Genomic DNA, 26166 nt, shown 5'->3' on the forward strand with positions numbered 1-26166 from the left:
CATTATTTGTTTAGCATTTGTAGAAAACCGATGCTGCAAACTGTTTAGAGAACCTTGATGATGATCTTAAAAGAAATCTGTAGAAGGTCTGAAAAAAGAATTGAGGTCTTTGTTCAGTTCCAGAGTCTCTTAGCTAGACAGTGTATTTTCTCTTTTCATGGGAAATAAGGAGTTTGAAAATCATTGTTCTACAGAGCAGGAGTAGCACAGTGCAGATAGTTAATTTCAATTGCCCTAAGCTTGAAAGTGTCAGCAGTGTGTTAAATTGTATGCTCTTAGCTCTTGTACAAGTTTAACAATTGATGCTTGTAATAAATGGCCCGAAAATGCTGATATCCCTTCGGAGACAAGAGATAAGTGACAAGGATAGATCTGAGATCCTTAGAATGGTAGAGGAACAACAGAGATTCTGTTCTAGCTGAATAGGTTCCAAATCATACACTTAGACTACATGTTAAGAGCTCTTTAACTGTTAGCACAGGAGGCAGAAGCTTATTTTCAGCACCATTGCAGACAGTGTCACTAGAATCAGACTGACTGCTTTGCAGTTTGAGGGGTCCAGTGCTCAGGGTGTTAGCAAATACACAAGTTTCTTAATGCAATATAGCAATTAAGTACCACTGAGTTCTCTAGTTTTCTACATCCTACTGTCTGTATTACCTCTCACAAGTGTGTTACAGTTTCATCTTGAAAAAGAAAATAGCATCTGTTTGGATGGCCCTGCTCATGGCAATTTAGCTTCCCCCCATCCCTGCCTTCACTTCCTTTTTCTATTCCTCTGGTTTTAATTTGGCTTAATTTTCTCCTTACACCAGAAAAGATGACCTTGAGAAGGAGGAAGAATGAGATTTCAAATTAATCGTTGGTAGTTTCAAAGTAGGTCTTATGCTTCATGTTGGTTATTTGGACTAGCTGAGTATTAATAACTTGAGGTTTTCAGGATTTCTGACCCAGATACCATAAGGTGTTTGCTTTTGGTTTTTATGACTCAGCTTTATATTCATAATTTATTATGTTGCTATTAATGTATTTAGAATTCTTAGCAGGTTGTCTTGGGACTTGAAATTAAAAAGGAGAGTCTTTAAGCTTTGCTCTTCTGGGTGTGCTAAGCAGCATAAATACATCCTGTGAGTCAGCAGGTGTTACCTGCAATGCTGTGCCTCTTAAGAGTCCTGCAGACTTGGCCTACAAACCGTATCTCTTACACGATTTTTTTTTATAATGTGAAAAAAAGCATTGAGATGCCTAACTGCAAAATAGTTGTGTTATTTTCCACCACGTTTCATTAAATGGCATTCCCACATACCCTCTTCAGTGTTGCAATTGTAAACTAAGTACATAATTACATGAAGTAATACTGTGATCAAGATGCCAGTGAACTTTTCTGCTGTTACCTGTATGTAATAGCAAATTGGTGCATAACTGATTTTTAGATGACCATTTGCTAGGTGAGGTTTTTACTTCAGGCAGGATCTCAAGAATTGGCCAACTGTCAAATAGTGGCTGGTCTCTTGCTGATTTTTCTCCAGTATTGCTTAAGCTGGCAATGTAAAGTCATTAAGAGATTAGACTGATTAATGGGATGGAAGGATTATCATGAAACAATGTCATAGCACAAGAGTTTGTCCTGGAGGCTTTCTGGACTTTTCTAGCATCATGTAGGAAAAATAGAGCCTTTTCAGAAATCTGCTAGCAGTTGCTGTGGCCATCTACATATTTGTAGCATGTGCTATATGAAGTTCTGATAACAACTGAGCAGCCACAACCCCTAGAAGCAAGTAGAGGGTCTTTTCTTACCACTTTTGCTTTCTGCTCCTGTATTGGTCATGTTCACATATTCTGTTAGCATAGAGGATGTATAGGGTATAAACACTGGGTACGTAGGGATTGCTCTAGGGTAATATTCTCTTCCTAGAAGTAGGGAATGCTGTTGAAAGTGAAAATGTGAACTCGGTGTTTAGAAGGAGCTTTGGGATGGTGGAATAGTCTTTGTGATTACTTTATCTACAGCAGTCTGCCATGTGGATGGAAGAAAAATCCTCGAGTGCAACTGTTACACAAACACAGACATCTTCTTGAAGGATGCAGTGTTGTATTAGAGGGATGTACTGGCAAAACTCTCCTGCTTTCTCCCATGTTCTGTTTCATTTTATCTCTGTGCTTGCAATTCTGTTAGATTAATAAGTCTAATTTACAGTTTCTTTTTGAGCTGGTGACAGTACAAATTATTTAACTGAAGTTGTGGCTAAATTACTGATGCTGAAGTCCATTTCTGATTGTCTTTGCCCAATACCAGAGAGGCTGCTCTAGCAGATGAAGTCCATGCTCTTGTAGCAGCTTTTTATAATCTCATTGCTCAAAGCTACAGTGTACGGTCCTGTATAAGTGGTTTGATTTCCCCACCAACACCCCTTCCCCTCAAAGGTATTGTATACCTGCAACTTTAGTGAACCCCGTACAGTATTTCAAATTATCTCTAGACAAGCAAGCCTTCTCACCCTGAAAAAACATCGTCATACTACTGTTTTCCATGTGTACTAGCTCTGCTATGTGTGCCTTCCTTCAGTGGAAGGACGACTGATAGGCATTCTTCTGTTAACCTGCCATTTTGATTTGTGCATAAAGATCCCTTTTGTTTCTAGGTATATTCATGATAGTCAGGGACTTTGAATTTTACCTCATTTTTTCCTGGCTTCTGATTTTATAGACTCACTTGCAAACTAGTTTGTTTGTCTTAATGCAAGAACTTTTGTTTAAAAGTTCTACATGCCATCTGCTGTCAAATTACCCATTTAGAAGTCAATAAAGCTGGTGAATGGCATTTGTTTTGTTGTTGGGTAGAGAATTCTCCGAGTATATGGAGAGTAAATATGATCTGGTTTTGTGCAACTGGGGAAAAATCCAATTTGCCTTTCATTCAATATGTTTGTTTCTCTAAGGAAATTCAATATTCCTTTCTCTTTGATAGAACAAACCAGTTTATCTGAGGGACTGCCTACACAAGTACAACAATAAGTATTTGGGCTGGACTTGTTCCCATTTTTATAAATTAGTGTAAATAAAGTCATCAGACCAGACTTCTGGGAGATGTCGAGGTTGAAGTAACCCCTAGAAGATTTTAGCAGGGATTTTAGCACTTTATCTTATTGTGGTATTATTCGCCTTCTCTTTTCAAACCCTTCCTCCTGCAGATACCTTGTTATTGTGTGATGGTTTATCTGATTTTCTGTTTACTAGGTTTGGCTGGTCAGCTTTGGTCTAGTCCTTAATGGAGGAGTCTGAGTAGGTTGGGTTTGGTGAAGCATGGTTATTAGGGTGAATAGTCTTTCTCTGTCTTTTGTTGTCATCAGCCCTCCTCCCCATCCTATTAGTGGGAAAATGACCTTTTGCAGCAGAGTAGCCTAGTCATAACATCTGCAGGTGAAAAACAATCTCTTATGAAATAAATTGAGCACTGGCATCTGGCTGTGGAGCATCTATTATTTACTTTCGTTTGAGTGAACTGATAACTTCATTCATGAGGTGAGGGAAGAGTTTGAGCAAAGGGAACATACATCATTTTAGATGGAATAAGGCAAGATGTGAAGGCATCTGCTGTCCTAACCTAGAGACACTCGGTCAGTGGCCAGCAGGAGTTTTAATTGCTGCTGTGAAATCAGTGTGTATGGACCTTGAACAGAGTTATATTGGGAAGATAGGTGGGGAAGACTTTTATGGGTCATTACTGCCTCTGGTAAAAATACTGAGCCGTCTATCTGTTCAAGAAGTGTTTTTGTTGTCACAGCCGTGTAAGAGACCTGCAATGCTATGCAGATAAGATGGATGACAGTAAGCTAGGAGAAACAAGGACAAATGGAACGAGTGCTAGGAAAGGATATCTCAGTAACCAGTGCTGGCATGGTGTCTGTAATAGGCTTCGTTCAATGGTGTACTTGATTTATGCTTTAAAGGCATCTTTTTAAAAGACCTTACAGTAGAAATCTTTTGGTAATAATGATTCAGGTATCTTTGTTCAATTCTTCATTTCCTAGGGCTGTTGAATGCATTGACACACAGTAATACTCAGATAAGAGCTATGCTTGCAAATAGAGGGAGCAGTAAATGGGGGTGGTGCAGAGCTTATCGCAAACTATGGAGAGCAGTGGTCTCCAAACTTTTCTGATTGTGCCCCCTTATCACAAAAAAAATTCTGAGCACACCTCCCGATGTATGCATATTTATTTATAAAATCTATACAAGTATTACTATGCTAATGTATTATGTCCATTATAAAACACACACAGAAATAGAGATTTAAAAAAGGATGAGATAATGATAAAATGTATCTTTAACATAGCATTTATTTTATTTTATTTATTAATGGTACAAAAATATTTTTTTCCTGCACTCCAGTGGGTGGTTTTGTGCACCCCACTTTGGAGACTGCTGATACAGAAAACCTGAAATACACAGTCAGGGCTAATGTAATACATTACATTTTTTTTGGCACACTGTCCAGTTTCTTAGGGCTTTAGATATTTTCCCTCCAGGCAACATTCATTTTGGCAGCCTTTCTGCTCCAGTCAAGAATTAAATAGTCCATAGAAATGACACAAGTCTTTTCTTTCTAAAGTGGGCTTCTCTTATGTCAGTGCTTAAGTACAGCTGAATATGTCTACAGCTTTCAGTCTGCCTGTTTGAAGGGAAGAATAATACCTTGATGTAATATGTTAGCCCGGCATTGGAGCTTTTTGATGAAAGGCAAAAAATATTAAATGCCCAGAAATCTTGGCATATGAAGCTAAATGTTGCCTATTATCTTGAAACAGGTGACTGCAAAGTAAAAGCCCGTCCTCCGAAAGTAAAAAGCGAGAGGAGGAAGAAGCACCTTTTCCATCAACACCAGCACCATCTGCAAGCGCCTCAGCCGCCTCTGCAGCAACAGCAGCCACCGCTGCCACCACCGCCTGCACCACAGCAGCAGCTGGCAGAGGACGAGGCACCAACAGCACGACCACCCGTACTCCCAGCAGTACCCACATCATCTACAGCAGAAAAGAGCTTGCCCCCAGCTCCCCTGAACATTATCCAGCCCTCGGAGGCACCAGTTGAGGAAGATGACTTTAAACCTCGGCCAATCATTCCCATGCTTTATGTGGTTCCACGGACCAAAAAGGTGGTGTTTGACAAGGAGCGCATGTCCTGCCAGCAGGCGTTTGAGCAGTTTGCCACACAAAAGAGTCCAGGTTGGCAGGAGCAGACAGTCCCTATGGAAATTTCTGTGAAGGAGGAGGAGAATGCAGAAGCAGAAAATACAGAGGTCGCTACAGAGGTCAGTGATCTACAGGTATGCATGACCAAGGAGGTGACTATAAGATTTGCTAGTTTTAAGCAACAAGTTGAGGACCAAACTTGGAATGAGAGGAGTCCTCAATTGTGCCTGAGCCTCCAGTGGAATAGTGCCATGTTGGTGGGCCATAGAGTGCTTTTACAGGAAGAAATTGATTATTTTCTCACAGCTCAGTCCATAGTTCAGTCCAGTCCATCATTGCATTGATGCTAGCTGATTAATCAAACTTGTTACTGTCTTTAAAGGACAGAATAGAGAATCTCTTTTCCTGCTACTAATAGTACAGATAATACTGAGATGATAACCTGAAACAGTAGGCAGGAAGACCCAGCACAAGCAAGAGGCTGCTGCAGGCAACCATTCTGAGAGCGGTAAAACCAAACAATCCCCAGGGGAACTTCAGTTGCACCAACATTTTAATAATTCTTCTCCCTTGTTTCTGACTTCTCCAGCATGTGCTTTATGCTTCCAAGCATTTGGCCTGTTAGATAGTGTTACCTAGGGATCTATTCCATTAGGAGATTTAGCATTGGGAAAGTTGGCAGAAAACTTTTTCATGGACAATACAGTTCATGACATGTAATCTGTCTCAGGCATCTCTTTTCCTTGGGGAGTGCTTTACTGAGGACGGTTTCCAAAAGAGGAAGGAGGAAAATGTTCAGGAATTAGGAGCAAGTCAGAGCAATATGATGTAGCTCTTTTCCTACGTGATGCTGCTGAAAGAGTCAAGGCAATGGCAAAGCACTATTAGAAATTGTGGGGATGGCGGGGAAATGTGCATTGCCATACCGGTATGGCACAATTAGCATACCTTTCAATGTAAATGTTTCTAAGAATGGCTGCAGACTAGAGGGGGGGAAAAAATCCTATGCTATGCTGGCCTGCCATAAGTACCTTCATCTCTGCTCACTCTTGTGTAACGTGGAATGTACTTGGATTTCATTCTTAATGCTGTAACACTGCTGCTTGTCTCCATATTTGTGAACCAAAGCACATGGCAGTTGATTTCTAGTGCAAAGTAACTCACCTGTAACACGTTCAGTGCCTTGCACCAAAGAGGACTCTGAGCCCTTGTGATTAGGATGCATGCAGTATTTACAATGTTGGCTGGTACACAGGGCAGTGGGTATAGTACAATATAAATATGCTTGTCATAAAATGCACTGTAACGTTCTACTAAAATGTTTCTGGTCCTATATGCCCTGTACATAATTTTCATGCTAGAGTTCCTAGCTGTTTATGTGATTGACCAGACTTTTCATAAGCTAATGGAATTGGCAAGCTCGAAGCTGTTCTGAGGCTGTTCTGATTTTAAGAAAATACTGTAGTTTACCTTTACCCGACATCTTAAGATATAATATTGGCTTTATCTACTACAGTAATTGGCTTGGGAGGCTTTATTGATTGCAGCCAAAAGGCAGTGAGAAGTTTGCTGTGTAAATTCAAGAACTCTTTATGACAAGGATTCTGCCTCTGTTGTCCTGTACTCTCCTTTGACTGCCAAGATATTTTGGGGTTCCCATCTAGCTTGGTTTGTTTTGTTACAGACTGCTGCTGCTTTTTCAAAAATGAAGATGGAGATAAAGAAGAGTCGTCGTCATCCACTGGGCAAACCACCAACCCGCTCTCCATTGTCGGTGGTTAAACAGGAGACCTCGAGTGATGAGGGTGAGTGCACTAGCATTAGAAAAATTGCTGAAGCCATTAACATAACTGGATGGCCTGAAACTTTGCATTACACTTAACTGATAGAAAATGCAGCATGTTCCCATTTTGATAACCCAGCTGGAAACAAAATTCATCTGTGGGAGGTCTCCCTTCTCACTGCCCACCCTTTATTCTCTCGAGAAAAATATTTTGCTGGCTGCAGAATGAGGGAGCATTTTGGGCAAAGGGAAAAAAGAGTTCACAGAAGAGAACATCTTAAAGTAAAAACTCCATCTTCGATAGTGCATTAAAATGAGATCTGTTCACCTCAGAGGGAGGTGGAGGTTAGGTCTGCTGCTATGTGTATAGGGAAAGTGAATTCTAACTTTTTGATTGGCTTTTTAATTCATACGAATGTTGCGGCCCAGCTTTTCTTGGCAGATCCAGAAATGAGAATTAGGAAGTCTCCCAGTGCTTAACTGTACATCACTGATTTTTTCCTACGTTCCAGTCACTGTGAATACCATAACAGTCTAGACAAAAAAAAAAAAATAATCTTATCTCTCACTTCTGTTGTGTGGTGTAATTTACCATTTCTGGGTCTTGCCCACATTATAAAGTACTCAGAATGTAGAAGAGTCCCCAGTAAGAAGCTTTTGCAAGCTGGGGCAGGTACCTGAAGGTATAGTTGGCAATCCCTGCTTTCAAGGTACTTAAAACTTTATATTCAAAAGGACAATGTCTTTCCTGCTCACTTTCCTTCAGAGACTCTATCTGCTGACTTTAGAGAAACTTTGTGTAGGGAGGGGTTATTCTGCACATATATAGTTCCATTTCCTTACCAAGGATGATGCATTTGATGTCTTGCATATGTGTAATGTGGAGTGAAGCGTTGAAAGGCAGTTGAGACTAGTTATCTTGTTTTGGTGTGAGACCTTGCAACAAACTTTGCTGAAGGATCCTCATTAGACAGATTCTTTTCACTGTTTTGACTTGTTGGATGGTGTACAGGGACTTTGCCGGCTGACTCAGGAGCAACTTTCTGTGAAAGCTGGCATTTTTTCGGGACTGATTTACAGCACTGTTGGGCAAAACCTGATCAAACAGATTCTTCTTTTCCCCGCCAGGGAATAGAAGCAGCTCTCTGCACTCCTTGCTTTTTCAGGGCTAATGGATAAGGATGATCTGGAGGCTGCAGTGAGGAAGAGTAAGCATGTAAATTAAGAGAATGCATATGCTACACTAAGATTCAGTTCAGACAAATTGTTAGTCTTTTCTACTTGCGTATAGCTTGCTTAAAATGTAGGAGCCATCCTGAATGCTGTGTGTCACCTAGAATCCATCCTGGGATAAGTGAAGGTGATGATAACATACAACAGTCATTTCCATTTTTTTTTTTTTTCTCCTCTCTCTCACTCTGGATTATGATGCTGGTTTCATTGATTTCACTGGTATCATAAATCCTTACCTGTCTCCTGATGTGCCTTGACTAAAATACAGAGAAACATATGGTTTGGGTTTTGGCTCTTGTCTTAAAATGTCATTAAAGGTGCTTGATTTCCTCAAAAGGTGAGGGTTGAGCTCTGCTTTGAAAAGTAAGACATCTTGAAAGTATCAATCTGCATACCTGAGGTCACTGGTCTTTTTTAAATTTTGTTTATGCCTTACATGAGGTGTGAACACGTAAGCACATGTAGCTGAAGTTCAGACTGTAGAACATGTCCTTATAAATATGTTTTGTTATGAGGGCCAGCTCTGATCTGATACACGCTGAACTGGCAGTAGCTCCTGGCATGAGCAGTATCTTCCTCTATGAAGGAAAGCGTAACTCGCCCGCTGGCAAGGCTGTTTCTATTTGTCTCCCTTTCCAGCAGAATCCCATGCAGTGTTGTGGAAAATGCTGTGGTATTAGCAATTATTGTTGTTAGCCTTTGGATAACAAGATAAAAATAAAAATATAGTAAGAAAAGACACCTTTTAGGAAGTAACCCTCATTTAAGGTGTGACAGAGATACACAGACAGCATTCGTCATCTCAAAAAAATTTGATTAATTAAACACAATAAAATTTCCCATGTTTTCTGGCAAATTTATATCAGATTAATTGGGGGGAACATTTAGAATCTGAGATGTAAACTTAGCCATTAGAGTTTTACTACAAGTTCCTTTTATCCTTTCTGGTAACCTAAGAGTCTGAAAATCTTAAAAGGGAGGTAGAAATAAGAAGGAGACTTAGCCTTGTTGAGAGCAGAACATTAACTGCGTATTTCCAGTCATTAACAGTGAAGCAGTGAAAAATTTGGCTTAATGTGCTGAGCTCTGGGGATAATGTTCCACTAAGATGTTTTTCAGTTCCCCTGGTCAAAGGTGTTCTTTTGGAAACTTTGCAGATTGCCAATGCAATGAGTGATTTACACTTAGTCTTGCATGCAAAATTTCTTTAACACTTAGTGACTCAGAATTCCTTAATAAGGAATGGTAAGAAACTTGGATCCCCAAACTGACATAAATGGATTCTGTGGTGGTTTAATCATAAAATGCCAAGGGCCTTTTAAAGGTTTTGTAAAAACAAAAAATTAGCAAACTAATTAGCACAAGCAGTACCTATCAGAGCTCCAGCAGAAGAAGAGGTGGTGGTGAATGCAAATTGAAGGCTTAGTGGTGTGTGCTTGATGGAATTATCTGTGAAGCAGCTGCAGAACAGTAAAACGAAAACTTGAACCCCGGATATCTCATGGCCAGGATTTTTGTTTGCAGAAACAGGTATGGGATGCACTTTGGGAAGGTTGAAACAGGCTTGCTACTGACTGCTGAGAATTGGGAGCTGGCCTAACCAAACTAGCGGGGCTGCGTGCATGTCTTGCAGAGAATGCAGCTCCCAGTTGGAGAAAGGAAAGGGGAATTTTCTTGCACTCGCACCATGCAGTTTGAACTTGGCTTCATTAAAAGGATGTTGCAGGTTTCCACAGCTAGAAGGTGGAGAGAGTTATGAAAGCAGTAAATTTAGATTCTCTTCCTTATTCTTCATCACAGCCTGTTCCATTAGGTTATTGGTGTGTCTATCTTGTCTATCCTACCCATAAAGTGGAGATTATATCCATTTAAGCAAGTATTTGAGGCATACACATATGAGGAACCATGGATGAGTTGAATGTTCTTATTTATTGAACTTCCTGTGTTGTCAAAACATTAGCCGTTTAACCCTACCTTGCTGCATTTTGCCTTTACTGACTGTCCATTGTTGTGGGATTCTTTTTCTTTCTAGAAACATTTCCATTTTCTGGAGAGGAAGATATGAGTGACCCAGAGGCTTTGAAATCTCTACTTTCCCTCCAGTGGAAGAATAAAGCACATAATTTCCCAGCTGAAAGAAAATTCAATGCAGCAGCTGCCCTGAGTGAGCCTTACTGTGCTGTCTGTACCCTCTTTTACCCGTATAACCAGGTAATTCCTGATACTGCTCAGATGGACGCGTCAGTGGTGGGTACTGTGTGGTGGCTACTGTCTTAAGTTACGATGCAGACCTTCATTATAAAGAAGACTCATACAAATTTGCACAACAAAGAATTGTGTTTGGATTTGGCAGAAGCAGTGGATAGAGCCTTTTTTGTTATCTTTCCTGGCTTCTCTGGCTTTCTCAGCTTTCATTTTTTAAATCACACTTAAAGAGCTTTGCACTGCAAACACTATTTCATGCAGGGAAATGATGCCATATTGGGCATGTGATTGCTTTTGTTTAGATGTGGGCCTGGACTTCTGAATATATGCAAACAAGCAACAAAATAAAAATTTACTGAGTAAGAGCATACATCACTTTTTGGAAACTACCAATATGCTTTGGGATATGTTATGAGCAGAAAGGCAAAATTTATCACACGAATTAGTTATTTGCCCAGTTGTATATTGATTTGTTCTTGCATGCTTATAGACCCAAATCTGGCTTTGTGTGTCCACTAGGAATATGTGCCTTAGAGGCATATATATGTTTTGGAAGCTTTTTCTGAGGAAAGCAGAACCCACCTCCCCCTTCAATAAAATCTCTTGATTTATTATACAGACCGAAAATAAAATACCTGTTTTGATTGCTGGATGCTATTGTATAATGGTTGTAAGGAAAACTGGGTACAGCTGGGCTGTTCTAATCCATTGTTTTTAACTCTGGTCTGCTACCAGAAACCTTGAAATGTCCTTCTGGAGAAATTCTTGCAGAAAGACTAGGGAAGGATGCCAAAAGGATGGGAGACGGGGAGGGAAGGTCTTGCTTTTATTAATATTTTTGTGGGTTTTTTTTTTTCCTTGGTGTTTTCAGCTGTAATTTAGGAATTTAGATTTTTACAGAAGAAAAACAGAGAAAGCTTCTCATTATTCTAATGCTTCTTTGAGCTTTCAGAGTAAATTGCAGATCCCTGTACGGGCCTAAGGAAGAGAGAGATGAGCAAAAGGCAGGGGTGGGGGTGTCCATGAGAAGACAAGATTTAAAGTTTATTATTTGTGCTGCATGGCTTCAGGTGTTGGATGACTTTCTTTGCAAGGGGAGTGCTCTGACTTTTAATGTTAAAACTCTGACCAGGGAAGAGGCAATTCCATACGATAATATTTTCTCTTTAAGTCCTTACAGATGGATAAAGAAGCTGTCCCAGTCTCTGTAGGGGAGACCACCTCTTTTGTCCACCTTTCTAAGTGCGGACAAAAGACCAAGCCTCTGATCCCGGAGATGTGCTTTACCTCAAGTGGAGAAAACACAGAGCCCCTTCCTTCAAATTCATACATTGGAGAAGACGGAACCAGTCCCTTGATATCCTGTGCCAAATGCTGCCTGCAGGTTCATGCTAGTGAGTGTTTCCTTATTCACCAAAGCGTTTTGGGTATTGAGAAGCTCACAGGTTTCTTTGTAAGTTGCCTATATCTGAATTGCTTCTGGGCATGCTTGCTATACCTGTCACTCCCACTTTTTCCTTTTCTGATACTAGTGTATGTATATACTCGGAGTCCATCTTGGCAGTCACTGATCTTAAAAATACACACAAATATTCTTTTTACTGTTTGTTTTGTTGGCTGATTCTTCTCTGTCTTACAGAAAAGATTCTTTTTTTACCTTTCATTTTTTTGTAATAAAGCAGAAATCAAAAAGCTGGTTGCACTCTTTTTGCTTGTTCAAATATTGGTCTGCTGGGTAAGGTTGTATTGTTCTTGTGTGCATCAGAGATTATGGAATAGTTTCTGGGATGTATTTTATTAGTGTCTGTGTTACTGTTTGTAGGAATGGCACTTGATTACAAAAAGCAACATATGTCTGTTTGTTTCCCTGATAGTTATGTCTAAAAGAAGATCTGATTAATCCTGGTAGCGTGTACCTTCACTGTAGATTGTACAACTTCTAGTTAACATTTGCACTCGTACTAGGAGATGTGACGAATTACTGTTCAGCTGTTTGATCCTGACAGATGGGAAATCTTATTTGACTTGCATCAGCTGGAATTACTTTTGTTGTTCCAATTTTATAGTCCGCAGGTCACTGTGCAGCTCAGCATGACTATCTCTTGTGGAGAACTAGAATGCAACTTTTATTTCTGTACTGCATTCGTGATTATGGTCACTTCTGCCTAATAAGAGAATGTGATGCAGAGTGAGTGTGAGGATAAAGGCTGCTTTCTTACTTCACAAATTGCGATCTCTGTAGCGATCAGAACAGAGATGCTGCATCTTGTACGTCCCTATGTCTTCAATAGTCCAGTCTATCAAAATGGTTTCAGTAGCCAAATTCTGTTTAGGGACAGAGAGATGTGGGCAAGATGATGTTATTCTGCAGTCTCAGGGTGTAGAGAAATTTAGCTTTCTATTTTGGCTCTGCTCTACCCTTGAGGATAGGACAGAAGTTAAATCTAGTCTGATGTGGTCTCCAGTGTCTTATGTTTTCCTTGTTGCCGTTTGTACTTCCAGACTGTGATATCCCTTTGACTTTGCGGCAGAGAATCTGTTGGCTTTTATTATAGGATTGCAGTGTTGAGGTGTATTTTGGTTAATCTGGCAGCATGCTGTAAAACCAGTTGGCAGTCTACTTGTTATTGAGAAGTGCTCTCACCTAACTGTGCTAGGTTATGACAACAGCAAGGACGTACAGAGAAGAAAACTTTTGTGAAGGTTTATGGGCTTTTAAGGTGTTGACAGAATCCATAAAAAGAGCATACTTTTCTTGTTCCATTAGGATCATCCTTATGGGACAATCTGGTGTGCATTAAGTGTGACTGTTTCTCCCCTCAAATCCCATAGTCCAGCTACCTGTGGTCCTGAAGCAACAAATCAATGCTGAAATTTCACCTTGTTCTACACTGTTTAGAGCTCCAGCAGTATTTCAGTTCAGGGTGTCTGTTTCTCTTTCAGCTCAGTTTCCAGATCAGTTTTTTAGTCTCAACACTCCTGCCCGTTTTCTAGGACTGGGTTGAATCTGCTTTCTTGATTTGATGAAAAGAGACTTCAGATGTGGAAGACAGCTGTGGATCTATATTATTGACTTTTTTTTGACATAATGTTTATCTGGTTAAGTGGATGATTTTTAGAAATCAGGTTATTATGGCAATCTCAGTGCTTTCTGAATAACTTCTTTTAAGTTTAATTCAGTAATTGGAGACTCTCCAGATGAAATTTTATGTACAGTTTTGTTAGGATAGGTAAAGGCCATGGGATGAAGTCTGTGTTAGCTAGGATGCTGGTCAGCAATTTGTGGTATGTTTAATTTTCAGCTACAGCCTTTCTTTGCAAGCTTGCAGGAATCATGTAGATGCAATTTTTCAAAAGTATTTATATGTCTTGTCCCTATTGTCTTCAATGGCAAACCTCAGTGCTTTTTACAGACTTTTAAGGGCTTTTTTGGTCTTATTTCCTTGCCTTTATAGTGAATATAATACCACTTTACTATTTTGGTGCTGCAGAGAAGTATGTAGGAAGATCTGGTGCTTGCATATTACAGTCATTGATGCTCTATAAAGTCAGATGTTTCTAACGCCAGGATAGTGTTAGTTTAAATACTGTTAAATACATGAAATGCATGTATTTAGTTTCCTTGCAACATTAGTGAATTTGTCTTTCCTCATAATACCACTTAGCAAAGATGACTGCTTCAGTCATGCTAAAATTCAGTGGTCTTAACTGTTTTGATGTGTGAGTGCATTCCAGCAGTAGTAGCATCACTTTTGAGCCCAGTTCTTGCCTGAAGGATCAAAGCACTGCTATTGTAGTCCTTGCAAAAGAGGAAAAAAAAAAATGTTGAGGGTTACCTGTGTGTGGTTTGTTTGTTTGTTTTTAGACCTGCTGGTCCTAAATTGTTCCCCTTCCCAAGGATGACTTTTCTTATGACTTTTGTCTGAGCCTAGACTACTGAATATAGTTATTCAAATGCTACACCTGATTTCAAAGATGCTTCTGAATTGAAAAGTTAACAAGTCAGTACTACAGATATGTTAGCAAAACTCTGAAGGATTTAACTTTGTTTCTTTCAGGCTGTTACGGAATACGTCCAGACTTGGTGAATGAAAGTTGGTCTTGCTCACGGTGCTCAGCCAATGCATGGGCAGCGGTAAGCCTCTACTCTTCTGGAGACAAAAGAAAACTTACTGTGGGAATTAATTAGATACTTCAACAGAGATGGGTGGTGGGAGGGTACAGTTTGCCTTTGCATCCCAGATGTGGTGGTGTCATTTTTTTGGGAAAGATAGGCAGTCTAACAGAGCTTTTTGGTCCAGTTCTGAAGGAGTTTTGTTCCTACAGGAATGTTGCCTGTGTAATCTCAGGGGAGGAGCTCTTCAGATGACCACTGATGGGCGGTAAGCAATGTTTTTAATACTTCCTCCTTCCATACTGCATCTAATCTTCTAGTGTTCTGAATTTGGTCTTGCGGCTCAGTGTAGCAGGTAGTTTTGGCATTATGGAGGTAACTGCTACTTGCTGACTTGGCACGATGAGCTTGAGTAATTGTACTGTCTTACACTCTGCACCAGGCTTCTCAATAGCAGAGGTAATGTGGCTCTGAACACTTGCTGAATTTGGTTATTTCTCGTAGAAAAGTCTGTTCAGAGAATGTTTAGTATAATGCAAGATCAGATGCATAAGAAGGTTGATCCCTGTTGTTCTAGAGACATTTACCTTGTGCAACCGTGATTAACAATCAGTTGGTAATGTTGCCAAGGCTGCCAACCACCATAAATATGCCTTGATACTGAGGGAGTCCGAGAAATGTTAACTGCCCTCTTGAGTATTTAATTCAAATAATGGTAGACTCTGATTAGTCTCTTCACTTTCTTTTCCAGGTGGATCCATATAATCTGTGCTATTGCTGTCCCTGAGGCCCGTTTTCTCAATGTAATAGAGCGTCATCCTGTGGATATCAGTGCTATTCCAGAGCAGAGATGGAAACTGGTAGGTGTCTTTTACCTGTAGAGAGTGTTTGTGAACAAGAGCCAAAGAAAAAGAAAAAGGCTTTAACTAGACAGAAAAACATTGTGTGGGATCATAAAGTAGCGGAGATTGGAGGTGATGTTCTCACTCTTATTTCCAGCAAATGCACTAGGAAGCTGTATCGTTTGGATGTCTTCTGAGGTACTGCCTCAGTGCTTTGACACACAGACAAGTTGTGATTACTAGATCTGCCTGTATTCTCTAGGAGTGTGCTCTTAACCCTGGGCAGAGCCTAGGATGCTTACCCACTTCACAGTCAGGGTTAAACTACCTGAAAGCTTCATTTACTGAAGGTACGGCATGGCAGGAGTGTGAAGGGACATGGTAACTAGAAAGAAGCTGATATATTGCTGACTTGTTCATCTGTAATTTGATTCATCTTTCTTCACAATATTTCTCCATCAAGAAATCTCTTGTAGAAATTAATAAACATTTCTTTGTGACCATGACTGCAAGGCGAGACTCTGCAAAGATTTTAATAGAAGTCCAGCTACAACTTGTTATTTAGTTGCATGGCCTCATCTGAGGGATTAGTAATGGATGATTCATTAGCTCAGAGCAATTAATCTTAATGTTAGTTAATGCCCCATCACTATAGCGTGTTATTGCAAAATAAATTGTGCTTTTGCTGCTTTTTTCGTCCAGAAGTCAGCTGGGCGACAGTTGGGAATGTGGTACGGAGGAAGGTGATGTAGCAGTGATACATTGGTTAGCATTGATGTATTTGTTAACTGTGCAGCTATTTAGTACAGGCAGACCAGCCAGGGCCTGGATGAGAGATTGGGAAGAATCTCTGTCTGCTTCCAGAGTTATATCTCTGTGTGCAAATGGGTTTTGTACACAAATGTGAATGTAAAAAGCATTCATTATTCAGGTGGAGCGATGGAGCTGTGTGATGCGAGAGTGATAAATCTTGCAGCAGTGGCTCTTTATGGATCATCTGACATTTCCAGCATGCATCCTCTTCATTACCAGCACTTGTAACAATGAACTAAAAATCCTTTTACACAAGACTCACTTGTATTGCTTAATGGAGCCTTACAAGGAAACATGACTTAATTCTTTAACTCTTCTGTGGCTGCCTTACAGCCCTATAGAGCCAGGGCAGTATTAACATACATAAAACTCTGTTGCTTCATTCTGCTCTGATGCTTTGCCTATGCCATCCAAAGCCTCTGCACAGACCTACTGCACATCTTTCTGTTACGTTCCTGACTTAAAGCTTCATAGTTTTGTTGATTTCTTCAGTGTTGTATTCCATTTGCACCTCACGTTTTCTTCATGTCTCAGGAAAGGTAGAGAATTTTTATATGAAGTACCTTCACTTACACAGTCTAATGATGTGATTTACAGGCACCTGTTCCTTATGTTGAAGTTAGCAAGAGCCTGGCTTGTAGCTCAATTCTTGTCAAAGCCTGGCTTTAAGCACTTCGCTTGGAAAGCGTTAGCGTGGATGGTACTGCACACTGCCTCATCAGAATCGGAGTAACTTTTTTAGAGGTGCAATGCTGTTTAATTTCTGCCAGGATCTGTGATGACTCTGCCAGTGGGGCATGTTGGCTAGTCCAGGTAGCTCTGGACACAGGTGCAGGTCTTGGTCTTGAGTTTCTGTCAGCATGCCAGTGTAATTCCTCTGTAAGATGTCTGGTGCCCAGCTGTTAGGATGTAAGAAGTAGACTTTCAGCCTAATTACTTTGTGTTCAAGAATGTCATCAGGTAAGTATTGTTGTATTTAGACTGATTATAAAAATCTTTCTGCTCTGTTGGTCTATACTTGTGAACGCCCTTACAGTATGTATGCACGTACCATCAATGTCTGTTGAAAACTGTTTGTGTATTGGTGTTGTCACCACATACATTGTAGCTTTATGAGTGTCATTTGCTACAGGAAAGAAAGCAAATAAATTATCTTGAACTAAAATTGAAATGGGTTTTAGAGTTATGAACTACATAGAGATTAAAAAAAACCTAATGTGGATGGCAGAATGTAAAGTAGTGCTTATAGCAGCAGCATTGGTGTAGTGTGTGAAGAAGTAAAAAGGAAATTTAAATTTGATGAGATTGTGTGGAGAAACACACTCATGAGCCATTGTGGAGAGTTTTAGGATTCTTTACAGGAATTTGCAGGTAATTCATGAAGCACATGAGGAGTCAGTGGAGGAGTTGGGGGGGTGTCTGTTTTGGAGGTGTGCAGCTGCATTTAGGAAGATAAACTGAAGACAACTGAAAGGTGGTGGTGTTGGATCTGATGACTTTAGCAGTGGCGGAGTTGATGCGGTACTAGATAAAATTGGAGAGATGGCCTTTGTTGCTGAAAAAGATGGAAAAGGGGAGAAGGAATGACATGAAGGTTGAGGACAGTTGGAAGTGAATGGATGAAGGTAATGGAGGAAAGAGGGGGTAGGGGTTATCGGATTATTTTAAAAAATTTTTTTATATGTTTGTATTATTTTAAGTTACTGTGAGAGGGCTGAGGTAACAAGGACTTGCAGTGATCTGTTTAAAGGTATATCCTGTTCTTTGAGCATGCACCAGGCCTCCCCTTTCAAGCATAGACTTTTCAGTCCATTTGTGGGTATTGCATCATTTTAAAGAATGCAGTTTGCATGCTTCTTGATTAATGGTGTATTACGGGCCTGTGCGTTTAAATTATTTATGACGTGGAAATTTGGAATAATTAGCTGTCATTCCTCAGTGGAGTAAATGAATTGCAGTGTTCATCATGCAGGAGACAGCCCATTTCTTACTCTTAGCTATGACCTGACTCTCGGGTATGCATTTATTCTGAAGATTTTTCTCCTGTGCTTTAGACCTTCTTTCTTCCTGCTACCTTCTCTCCCTCAGAAAAAGGCTTTAAATCTACATGTGCTGCTTTACCACAGCACTCGGCACTGGTGCTTCTGTCCATCCCAGATTTGCATTTTCACCCCTTCCACTGACTTCTACGTTTCAGTCTCACTGTAGCTCACATTTTTCTTTGTCCTTTGATCATATTTACTCTGAATGTTCCATTGGTGTAGCTCTTTTGCCTGTCACAAGGAGTTTGTCTTGCTACTGGGGTGTCATTAGGTACACGCTAATCCTTCTGGCTGGGAAGAATCCTGTTTGCACCAATGAAGGCAGATTCCTGATGGTGGAGGGTTAATGCTCCCTTGAGAGGCAGTATTGAGCCCACTGTATATCAGCAGTTGTCCCTGCTAGTGGGAGAATTAGGTATTGACAGTTTAATAATGAGATCTCATTGTTATTGACTTGCTTTCAGGCCGTGTTCCTGCTGTGCACTTTGCTGTGGTGCTTATCTAGCTTTTGAACGTGGTTTACAGAGCGATAAAGGCATAGCTTATTAAATACTAAAAAACACATTCTGGCAACACTAAGGCTCTGGCTTTGAATTTCCTGGCTTTTGTTAGTTTAAGTAAAAAGGCCAAATTAATCTTTGGTGTAAACATACTGACTTCAGTTAATTCACAGGAAGTGAATCTGACTTATTTCGTATACATGTGGGGCAGACCCCAGTCAGGGAGGGGTGATGTTGCCCAGAAACAGGGAAGAATGCATCTTCCTTTCTTTTGCATGTTTTGCTTTCAAGGAAAAGAGAAATACTCTTTGCAGAAGGAATGGTCTTTTATTTGTCTTGGCAATGTGTTGTAGCTAGCGCAGTGGGGCCCTGGCTCTTAGCTGTGATAACACAAATAAAACATAACATTAAAATTTGGCAATTCCTATTTTGCATTCACTGGATGATTTATAATATGATACCAGTCTTCACATTTTTGAGGGTATGCTTTTAAGATAGCCCAGATCTAGAAGCAGAGTGAATTTATACTTCTGGGCATTGTATTGGCTTATTGTGTGATCTCGGGCAGCTTATGTTACATTTCTAATCCCATGTAGTAATTCATATGGACCTTAAAATTTAGGTCAAGTGTTCTGTAAAGTTGTATACCTTGAGCACTGCTTTAATGGGAGTGAGGTAAACGAGAGGCCGTGAAAGGATCTGTTTAATATCACACTGCAGAGAGAAAAAGAATCTGTCATTCACATATCAGTATCATGGTATATTTGTAGGACATTTCTGTTTAGATGAGTGGATGGATTGGGAGGGAGGCAGGTGGTCAAACCTGGGGGGCAGTGGCTGGAGCAAGCCAGCGTGTTGTGCTTTGGAGATGGTGATCTGGAAATGGGCACTAAAAATCACTGCTTTCCTCTGTTCCTCCTTATGTGTAGAAATTATTTCTTTGTAACAAATAAATTACATAGCTGTATAGTTAGATTCATGGGCATATAATATCTCAGGATTTTATTTATATGAGCGGTTCATTCTAACAAGTAGCATACATGTTCATCTTGTGGGCGCGATACTAATTTTTCACTGATTTGCCTTCTCCAAGCCTCAGCTAAGGCAAAGAAACTGCCTCTGATCAGCGACAGATTCCCTAGACTTAAAATGTTAAAAGCTAGGAATGGTGTTTCCAAATAGTTCCCTGGAAACATTACACAAATGTCCAACTTAAATTCCTTTAGATTGGGATTCCCAAAATCTGGTCTTCTGTATTTCTGAGGGGCTGGAAAGAAGAACTTGATGGTGTTAGGGAATGAGGAAATGTGTCTCGTTTCCCACTGACACCTAATGCTTGCTGCCAAGTCTTACAGTGCCATAAGGCTTACGATTTTTAGCTTTGAACAAATTTAGATTTCTTTTTAAAGTTAGTCACACATCTTAAGTTGATTACCTGTCCCCCCTAAGTGCTGTCTGATTAGATTAGCCTAATAACTGGATCTGCTTTGCAGAAAATGAGTTTCAAAAATACTGAAAGATTTCATACCTTTTTTCCCTTGTAATTCTGGTGTTTGGTACAACGTTTTTATTTCTTCTCTTTGCAAAACAGTGAATGAATTATCTTGCAATAGCTAATCTGACAGGGATACTAGTAAAATATTTATGGTTGATATGTTTGTGTGTAAAACAAACATGCAATGTCTTTGTTCCATTATATAAAATTACATTCTATTAGATCTAGTAAGTATAATGTTCCATGAAATATAATAGAACAAATTATTACACAGTTATTCTGTGTTCGTTCAAACAATGAAAACATTATTTTGTAGCAGTGTATCTGTGAAGATCCAGCTGCTGTTTGAATTTCCATAGGTACATTTCATTTATCTAAGGAGGATGAGTATTGAGTTGTAGCAGTTCTCTAGTAACACTGATGTGTGTTTGCCTGTTATGCCCTCCCTTTCTCTCAGCCCTCCAGTGAGCATAGTCTCAAATTGGATTTAAGTCTGCTTCACTGTCCAGCATGGTTCTGGAGGGCTTAGTTGCTGGTAGATGTCGTCGTATTCAAGGGAATGATAAGTTAGTATCTGCTATAGCTTCTTGGCTTATGAGTGATTCTAGGCAAGCATATATAGGCAATTCTGGAAGTGTTGGACTTGACCTCTCAGCAGCAAACATCACCTTTTTTGGCTGTGGCTTCTAGGCCCTAGACACTAACGATACGGGCTTTAGCACCAGGTCAGGTAACAGGGTGCTATACGTTGCTTTAAAGCTGCCGTTGACTGCACGCATAGCGCTGACCTGTGTTTCTTTTCAGAAATGTGTGTACTGTCGGAAAAGGATGAAGAAAGTGTCTGGTGCCTGCATCCAGTGCTCATACGAGCACTGCTCCACATCCTTCCACGTGACCTGTGCACACGCGGCCGGCGTGCCCATGGAGCCAGATGACTGGCCCTATGTTGTGTCCATCACCTGCTTCAAACACAAAGCAGCTAACCAGAATGTATGGTTTTTGGTTTGGGTTTGGGTTTGGGTTTTGGGGTGGTTTTTGTGTGTTTTTTTGTTTATTTGTTTGGTTTTTTGTAGAACAGTTTCTCTGCACCTATATTTTTAACGCAGCTTTTATGATTGCAAATTGTGAATTATCCCTTTTTCTCTTTAACAGATTCAGTTTCGAAGGGAGGTAACCCTTGGACAGACTGTGATCACAAAGAACCGGAATGGACTCTACTACAGATGTAAAGTGATTGGCATGACAACACAGACTTTCTACGAAGTAAACTTTGATGATGGTTCATACAGTGACAACGTTTACCCAGAAAGCATTATTGTAAGCACTCTCTGTGGAGACTATTACTATTATAGATGAGTACAAAGTGTAATGCACGCGTTGCTCTTCTATGAGCTTTGGGGTGGAACAACAAAGTAAAACTCAAAAAAATAAATAAATTAAAAAGTAAACTTGCTGCTTGCATAGAAAAGCTCATACTGCTCTTCATTACTTACTGTTCTTGTTTATGATATTATCTCATTTCAATTTTTTTGTTCCTTTACAAAGATGTGATTTTGCTATGCAGATGACTTAACAGAAAGCAATGTTTGTTTTAAGTTGCATCCTATTTGTTTTGTGGTTGAATAATCTCTTATTTTTCAACTGACAAGTGTGATTCATGGGGGAAGCAGATTGTCTGTAAGCACTTCTGGTTCAAAATAGGGAATTCACTTAATAGAAGGAATGTCTAGAAGTGGCTGACTTGTCAGCTCATGCATTCTCTTCCTGATTGTGCCATTGGTTCACTGTGTGAAACAGACCAGGTCACCCAGCTTGTTTTTGTTGATACAGGAGATCTGATGTTTTGGGATTTATAATGAGAAATTTCTTAGAACTGCATACTGTCACCAGAAGGAGGTGGAAGTGTTTATTTCTGGTCTCTCAATGGTTAATGGTTTTGTTTGAGATGACTGCAATTAATCACAAGTGCAGAAGCTTTCTTAACTATAGTGTTATGTAGCCACTTCCTTGAGCAGTGATTTTAACAGACCTCTTTACCTAGTTCTTGAGCTTTGTTGCTGTTGGGTTGTCTGACCTCTTTCGCTCTATGTCTTCAGAGCAGAGACTGCATCCAAATGGGACCCCCTCCAGAGGGTGAGTTGGTTCAACTGCAGTGGACAGATGGAATCATCTATAAGGCCAAGTTTATTGCAGCCCAGATCAGTCAAATTTACCAGGTGAGTATGGAAGAGTACCCACGTACTTCATGTCAACGTGTCTTGATTGTTGCTCAAATTGTATAGCTCACTAGCATTGAATGCTTGCTCTGGTCACGAAAGGAGAATTTGCCTTCTGAAATTAATATCGCTGGTAGTCTAAAGAGAAATAGAGTGTTAAAATAGGATTAGGGTAAAGGTTTTCTGTGGCAGAATGTGGATGTATGGATATACATACGTCTAGACTGTATCTGCTTTTAAAATATAAAATGAATTTGCCCTTTTCCTTATAGCTCAGATCTGACTCAGGTCAAAAGTGACCTACTCAAACTACTCTCTGATGGCTGTCCTATGGCTGGAGCTGAGCTCATCGTCCGTAGTTCCCCATGAGTTGATATCTACATAATTACAACTTTCCCTGGTGCTTTGAGAGGAAGTAAGGGACACGATGGGTCAGGAGACTATTTCAAGGGGGGTGGAATAATCCTCTTGTCATGGGAAGGTACTTTGTGGAGCGGCAGCAGCATGTGGGAATAATGTCATGCTGCTGTTGTGTGAGGAATTGAAAGCCTTCAATCTCTAGACTTGTACGCTCTCACCATCTCTATTTTTAAGGTGAGAAAAACAGCAGACAGGTTTTTTTGTCTTTGAGTCTGTTCCACGTATGGGATTTCTGTTCATGGAAGGTTGTAGTAGTCAGTAAAGGAGGATTTAACCTGGTACACACTATTGGTATTTCAGCACAGAAGGTTTTATAAAATGCAATGCAGTCCATTCATTTGATTAAATCCTTTTTAAATGGTACCAAGAAGTTAAAAATTATACTGATTTGGAAAGTATACTTTGTGCACATCCTTTTGAAAAATACATGCTGAAATTTGCAAATAATTGTTATTTTTAAGAGATTAATGCTTCTGGAAAAAAGGCAAAGGAAGTCCCATATCTTATATTTGTTTGAAATGGGGTTCTGGTTTCTATCCTTTCTACGCAGAGTTTCATATCTCTGTGCGAAGAGCACAATAATCCACCTTGTCAGTTAACAGTCTTTTTTCGTGTGTATAATGGATGTTAACTGCTTCAGAGAAGATGTGATCAGAGGTGACCCTGGTTATGAATAAGTACAATATATAGTTTCATAAAGATCTATTGTTATGCATGCTTTCCAGTTTAATCACGGTATAGGAAATTGTCATTGATTTCTTGAAGGTACAATAATTTGAAATAGGCTATTCCACTGATAGTGCCAGATGACAAAAATATGCATGAGGAGTCTGTGTTTTTCAAATCATGCAGTTACTGTAAGTAAAGCTCTTCTCTGTGGGGAAAATAGCCTGACTAGCTTTCCACATTGCTTCCCTATGTAGAAACTTTTTCAGTACTTATGGTGCATCTCTTTTATCTGTTTTGGAATAGGATTATATTTAAAAACAGAGAAACAGTTTTGTTATGAAATAAGTGTGTTTATAGGAAGACAGCATGGATTAGCTTTTGCATTTTAAACTTGTCTTATTTTGCAGTAGCTTCCCAGTTCCATTTCTAGGGTGTATTTTGTGTGCTAAGATTGGATGTGTATATTTTTTAAAAAATTGAGCCCAAATCACTGTCTTGTAACTTGCTCTAATGTGTGTTCGTAACAGGGCTCTAACCCATATCAGTAATTTGGAACTTAAAACAACAAGGTCCAGCCACTCTGTGGTAGTTTAAGATGGCACTGCCCTCACTTGCAAATCCTGCCTTTCTACTCGAAGTTGAGCTCATGTAGTGGAAATGGCAGACAGCAATCTGCTTGTGCCTCGGCTGTTAAACTTCCTAATTCGTGTTCCCTTCTGACTCTGTTACGGTAGTGGTGCTCTGTAAAACCAGAGAGTAAATGGGACCAGTAGCATCTTAAACCACCTCAGCAGGGCTCAGCAGAGCTCATCTTTCAAAGCCTGTTCTCCCACCTGCATAGTTATTCCGGCTGATGTATGCTGCTCAGTTAAGGGACCTCAGCAGGCATCGCTGAGCTTGCATAACTGATGAGCTGCAAGACCTGGGCAGCGCAGGAGGAGTTGTTCAGAGCACAGATGCTTTCTTCCTTCTGTGGTGTGTGTCCTTCTGCATTATCCGGAAAAGCATAATAAGTCTTGAGCAAAGGAAATCAGAGTCTCTTAAAAACTTTTAATAGTTTTAACATTTTTATATGCACGTTTCCGTGAATAAACATTCCTGTAACATCTGATGCATAATTCATTATATAATCAGCGCTTAGCAAAAAAGGTTTGATGTGAGGAGTTACCGTTTTTGTACCTGGCTGACTATTTCTGCTTGTTAAAATACAAATGTATTTTAGTAGCTGGAGCTGTTTCCTTATGATGTGTGAAAGTGCTTTGTTTAAGATGAAAGAAATTCTTATTACCATATTGGCCTGAATACAGGGCTGCCTTTTATTATAAGTGAAAAAGCTTCTTTTTTTAGGATTTGAATCCAAAATCAGTAGAAATCTTTAGTGCTCTGACTGGGAGGGGGGAGCAGAGGAGCTGGTCCAGCTGTAGTATAGACATTTTAGGATCCACAGGAGCACTGAGTGAAACCACCTGGGCTGAATAAGACAACGGTGCCTGAGCAGCATTGAAACCAGCACTTTTGGGGTTCAGCATCCTTAACACAGCTTAAGGATGCTCATTCTACAGCAATCATAGAGACATGCAGTGCCACAAACAGGGCATCATCCGTGGGAGCTGGCCCCTGACGCTTCCTTGGTATTCCCATGAAGGGACCATATGTGGCATAGTCTGGGAATGGACTGTTCAAGTACTGTAAATGCAGGGGCCAAGTTCTTATTTCATCTTCTGCCTACTCTGCAGGTCGAGTTTGAAGATGGTTCTCAACTAATGGTAAAGCGTGGTGATATTTATACCTTGGAGGAAGAGCTTCCCAAGAGAGTGAAGTCTCGCCTGGTGGGTGTCAAAAGTAACAAACAGTAAAATGGCTGTGGCTTGCAGTACTCATTCACATTTTCTTAGCATATTGTTTAGACATTAGGTGAATTCAGCCTCGAATTTCTGTGGCTGTAAAACCACTTGTCATGCGCAAAATACGTAGAGTAGAAGAAATCCATGATAAAAATGCTTGAGAAGCTTTTAAATCATTTTCCCTTTCACATGTTCAGATCTGATTTTTGTTTTCTCTGGTTAAAAGATTATGTTCATATTATTTTACACCATATGAATTTAGTTATACAGAATGCCTTTCTGTCTCAATACTGGCTTTCATCAGAAGTGAGGTGAATTGGTCTACAGCTAAGTGGTTTCTGGAGAACTGATTAGCAACATGGGACCAAACCCCCCGTTTCTCACCAAAGAGGAGATTTAGAATGTAGCTCTTACCTATAAAGCTCTTAATCTAAAAGATCAGGCTGTCTTTAACTGCATACAATGGAATTATTGAGCCTAGAAAATGAGGGATTTATTTCATGGCTTTTTTGGTTCCAGACTTACTGGATGTTTTCAAACCTGGTGCTTTAACCTTTAAGGCCATCTCATTAAAACAAATGATGAGACTGGTTTCTCTGCAAATGGGGAATATACAGTTTTCTTCTTCATTCTAAATGTCTGTTAGGTCAGCCGCTGCAGGACAGGGATGGATCCACAAAGTTAACCTGTGATAAGGTTCTGGGCTTCTGTCTCTTTTACAAGTCAAAAAGGATGGTCCAACCTTCCCTTAAGAATATATGAATTGCTGTGCCAAGTTAAACCAGCGGTTCACTGACC

The 26166-nt window shown here is 40.0% G+C and overlaps 1 protein-coding gene across 3 annotated transcripts in view; it reads left to right on the plus strand.

Annotated features, from left to right (window-relative positions):
- KDM4B (lysine demethylase 4B) overlaps nucleotides 1–26166 on the plus strand; it is a 94763-nt gene that overhangs the window by 65231 nt on the left and 3366 nt on the right. For 2 of the 3 annotated variants that reach the window (XM_069790288.1, XM_069790290.1), the window contains 11 exons: nucleotides 4809–5326; nucleotides 6877–6997; nucleotides 10241–10419; nucleotides 11585–11807; nucleotides 14472–14548; nucleotides 14740–14795; nucleotides 15279–15387; nucleotides 21024–21209; nucleotides 21372–21536; nucleotides 22316–22435; nucleotides 25261–25353. In XM_069790288.1, the coding sequence (XP_069646389.1) occupies nucleotides 4809–5326; nucleotides 6877–6997; nucleotides 10241–10419; nucleotides 11585–11807; nucleotides 14472–14548; nucleotides 14740–14795; nucleotides 15279–15387; nucleotides 21024–21209; nucleotides 21372–21536; nucleotides 22316–22435; nucleotides 25261–25353 (1847 nt within the window). The remainder of the gene's footprint in view (nucleotides 1–4808; nucleotides 5327–6876; nucleotides 6998–10240; nucleotides 10420–11584; nucleotides 11808–14471; nucleotides 14549–14739; nucleotides 14796–15278; nucleotides 15388–21023; nucleotides 21210–21371; nucleotides 21537–22315; nucleotides 22436–25260; nucleotides 25354–26166) is intronic. The other variant, XM_069790289.1, reaches the window with a different exon arrangement.

This window comes from Haliaeetus albicilla, chromosome 8 (assembly GCF_947461875.1).
Source record: "Haliaeetus albicilla chromosome 8, bHalAlb1.1, whole genome shotgun sequence".
NCBI classification, from domain to species: Eukaryota; Metazoa; Chordata; class Aves; order Accipitriformes; family Accipitridae; genus Haliaeetus; species Haliaeetus albicilla.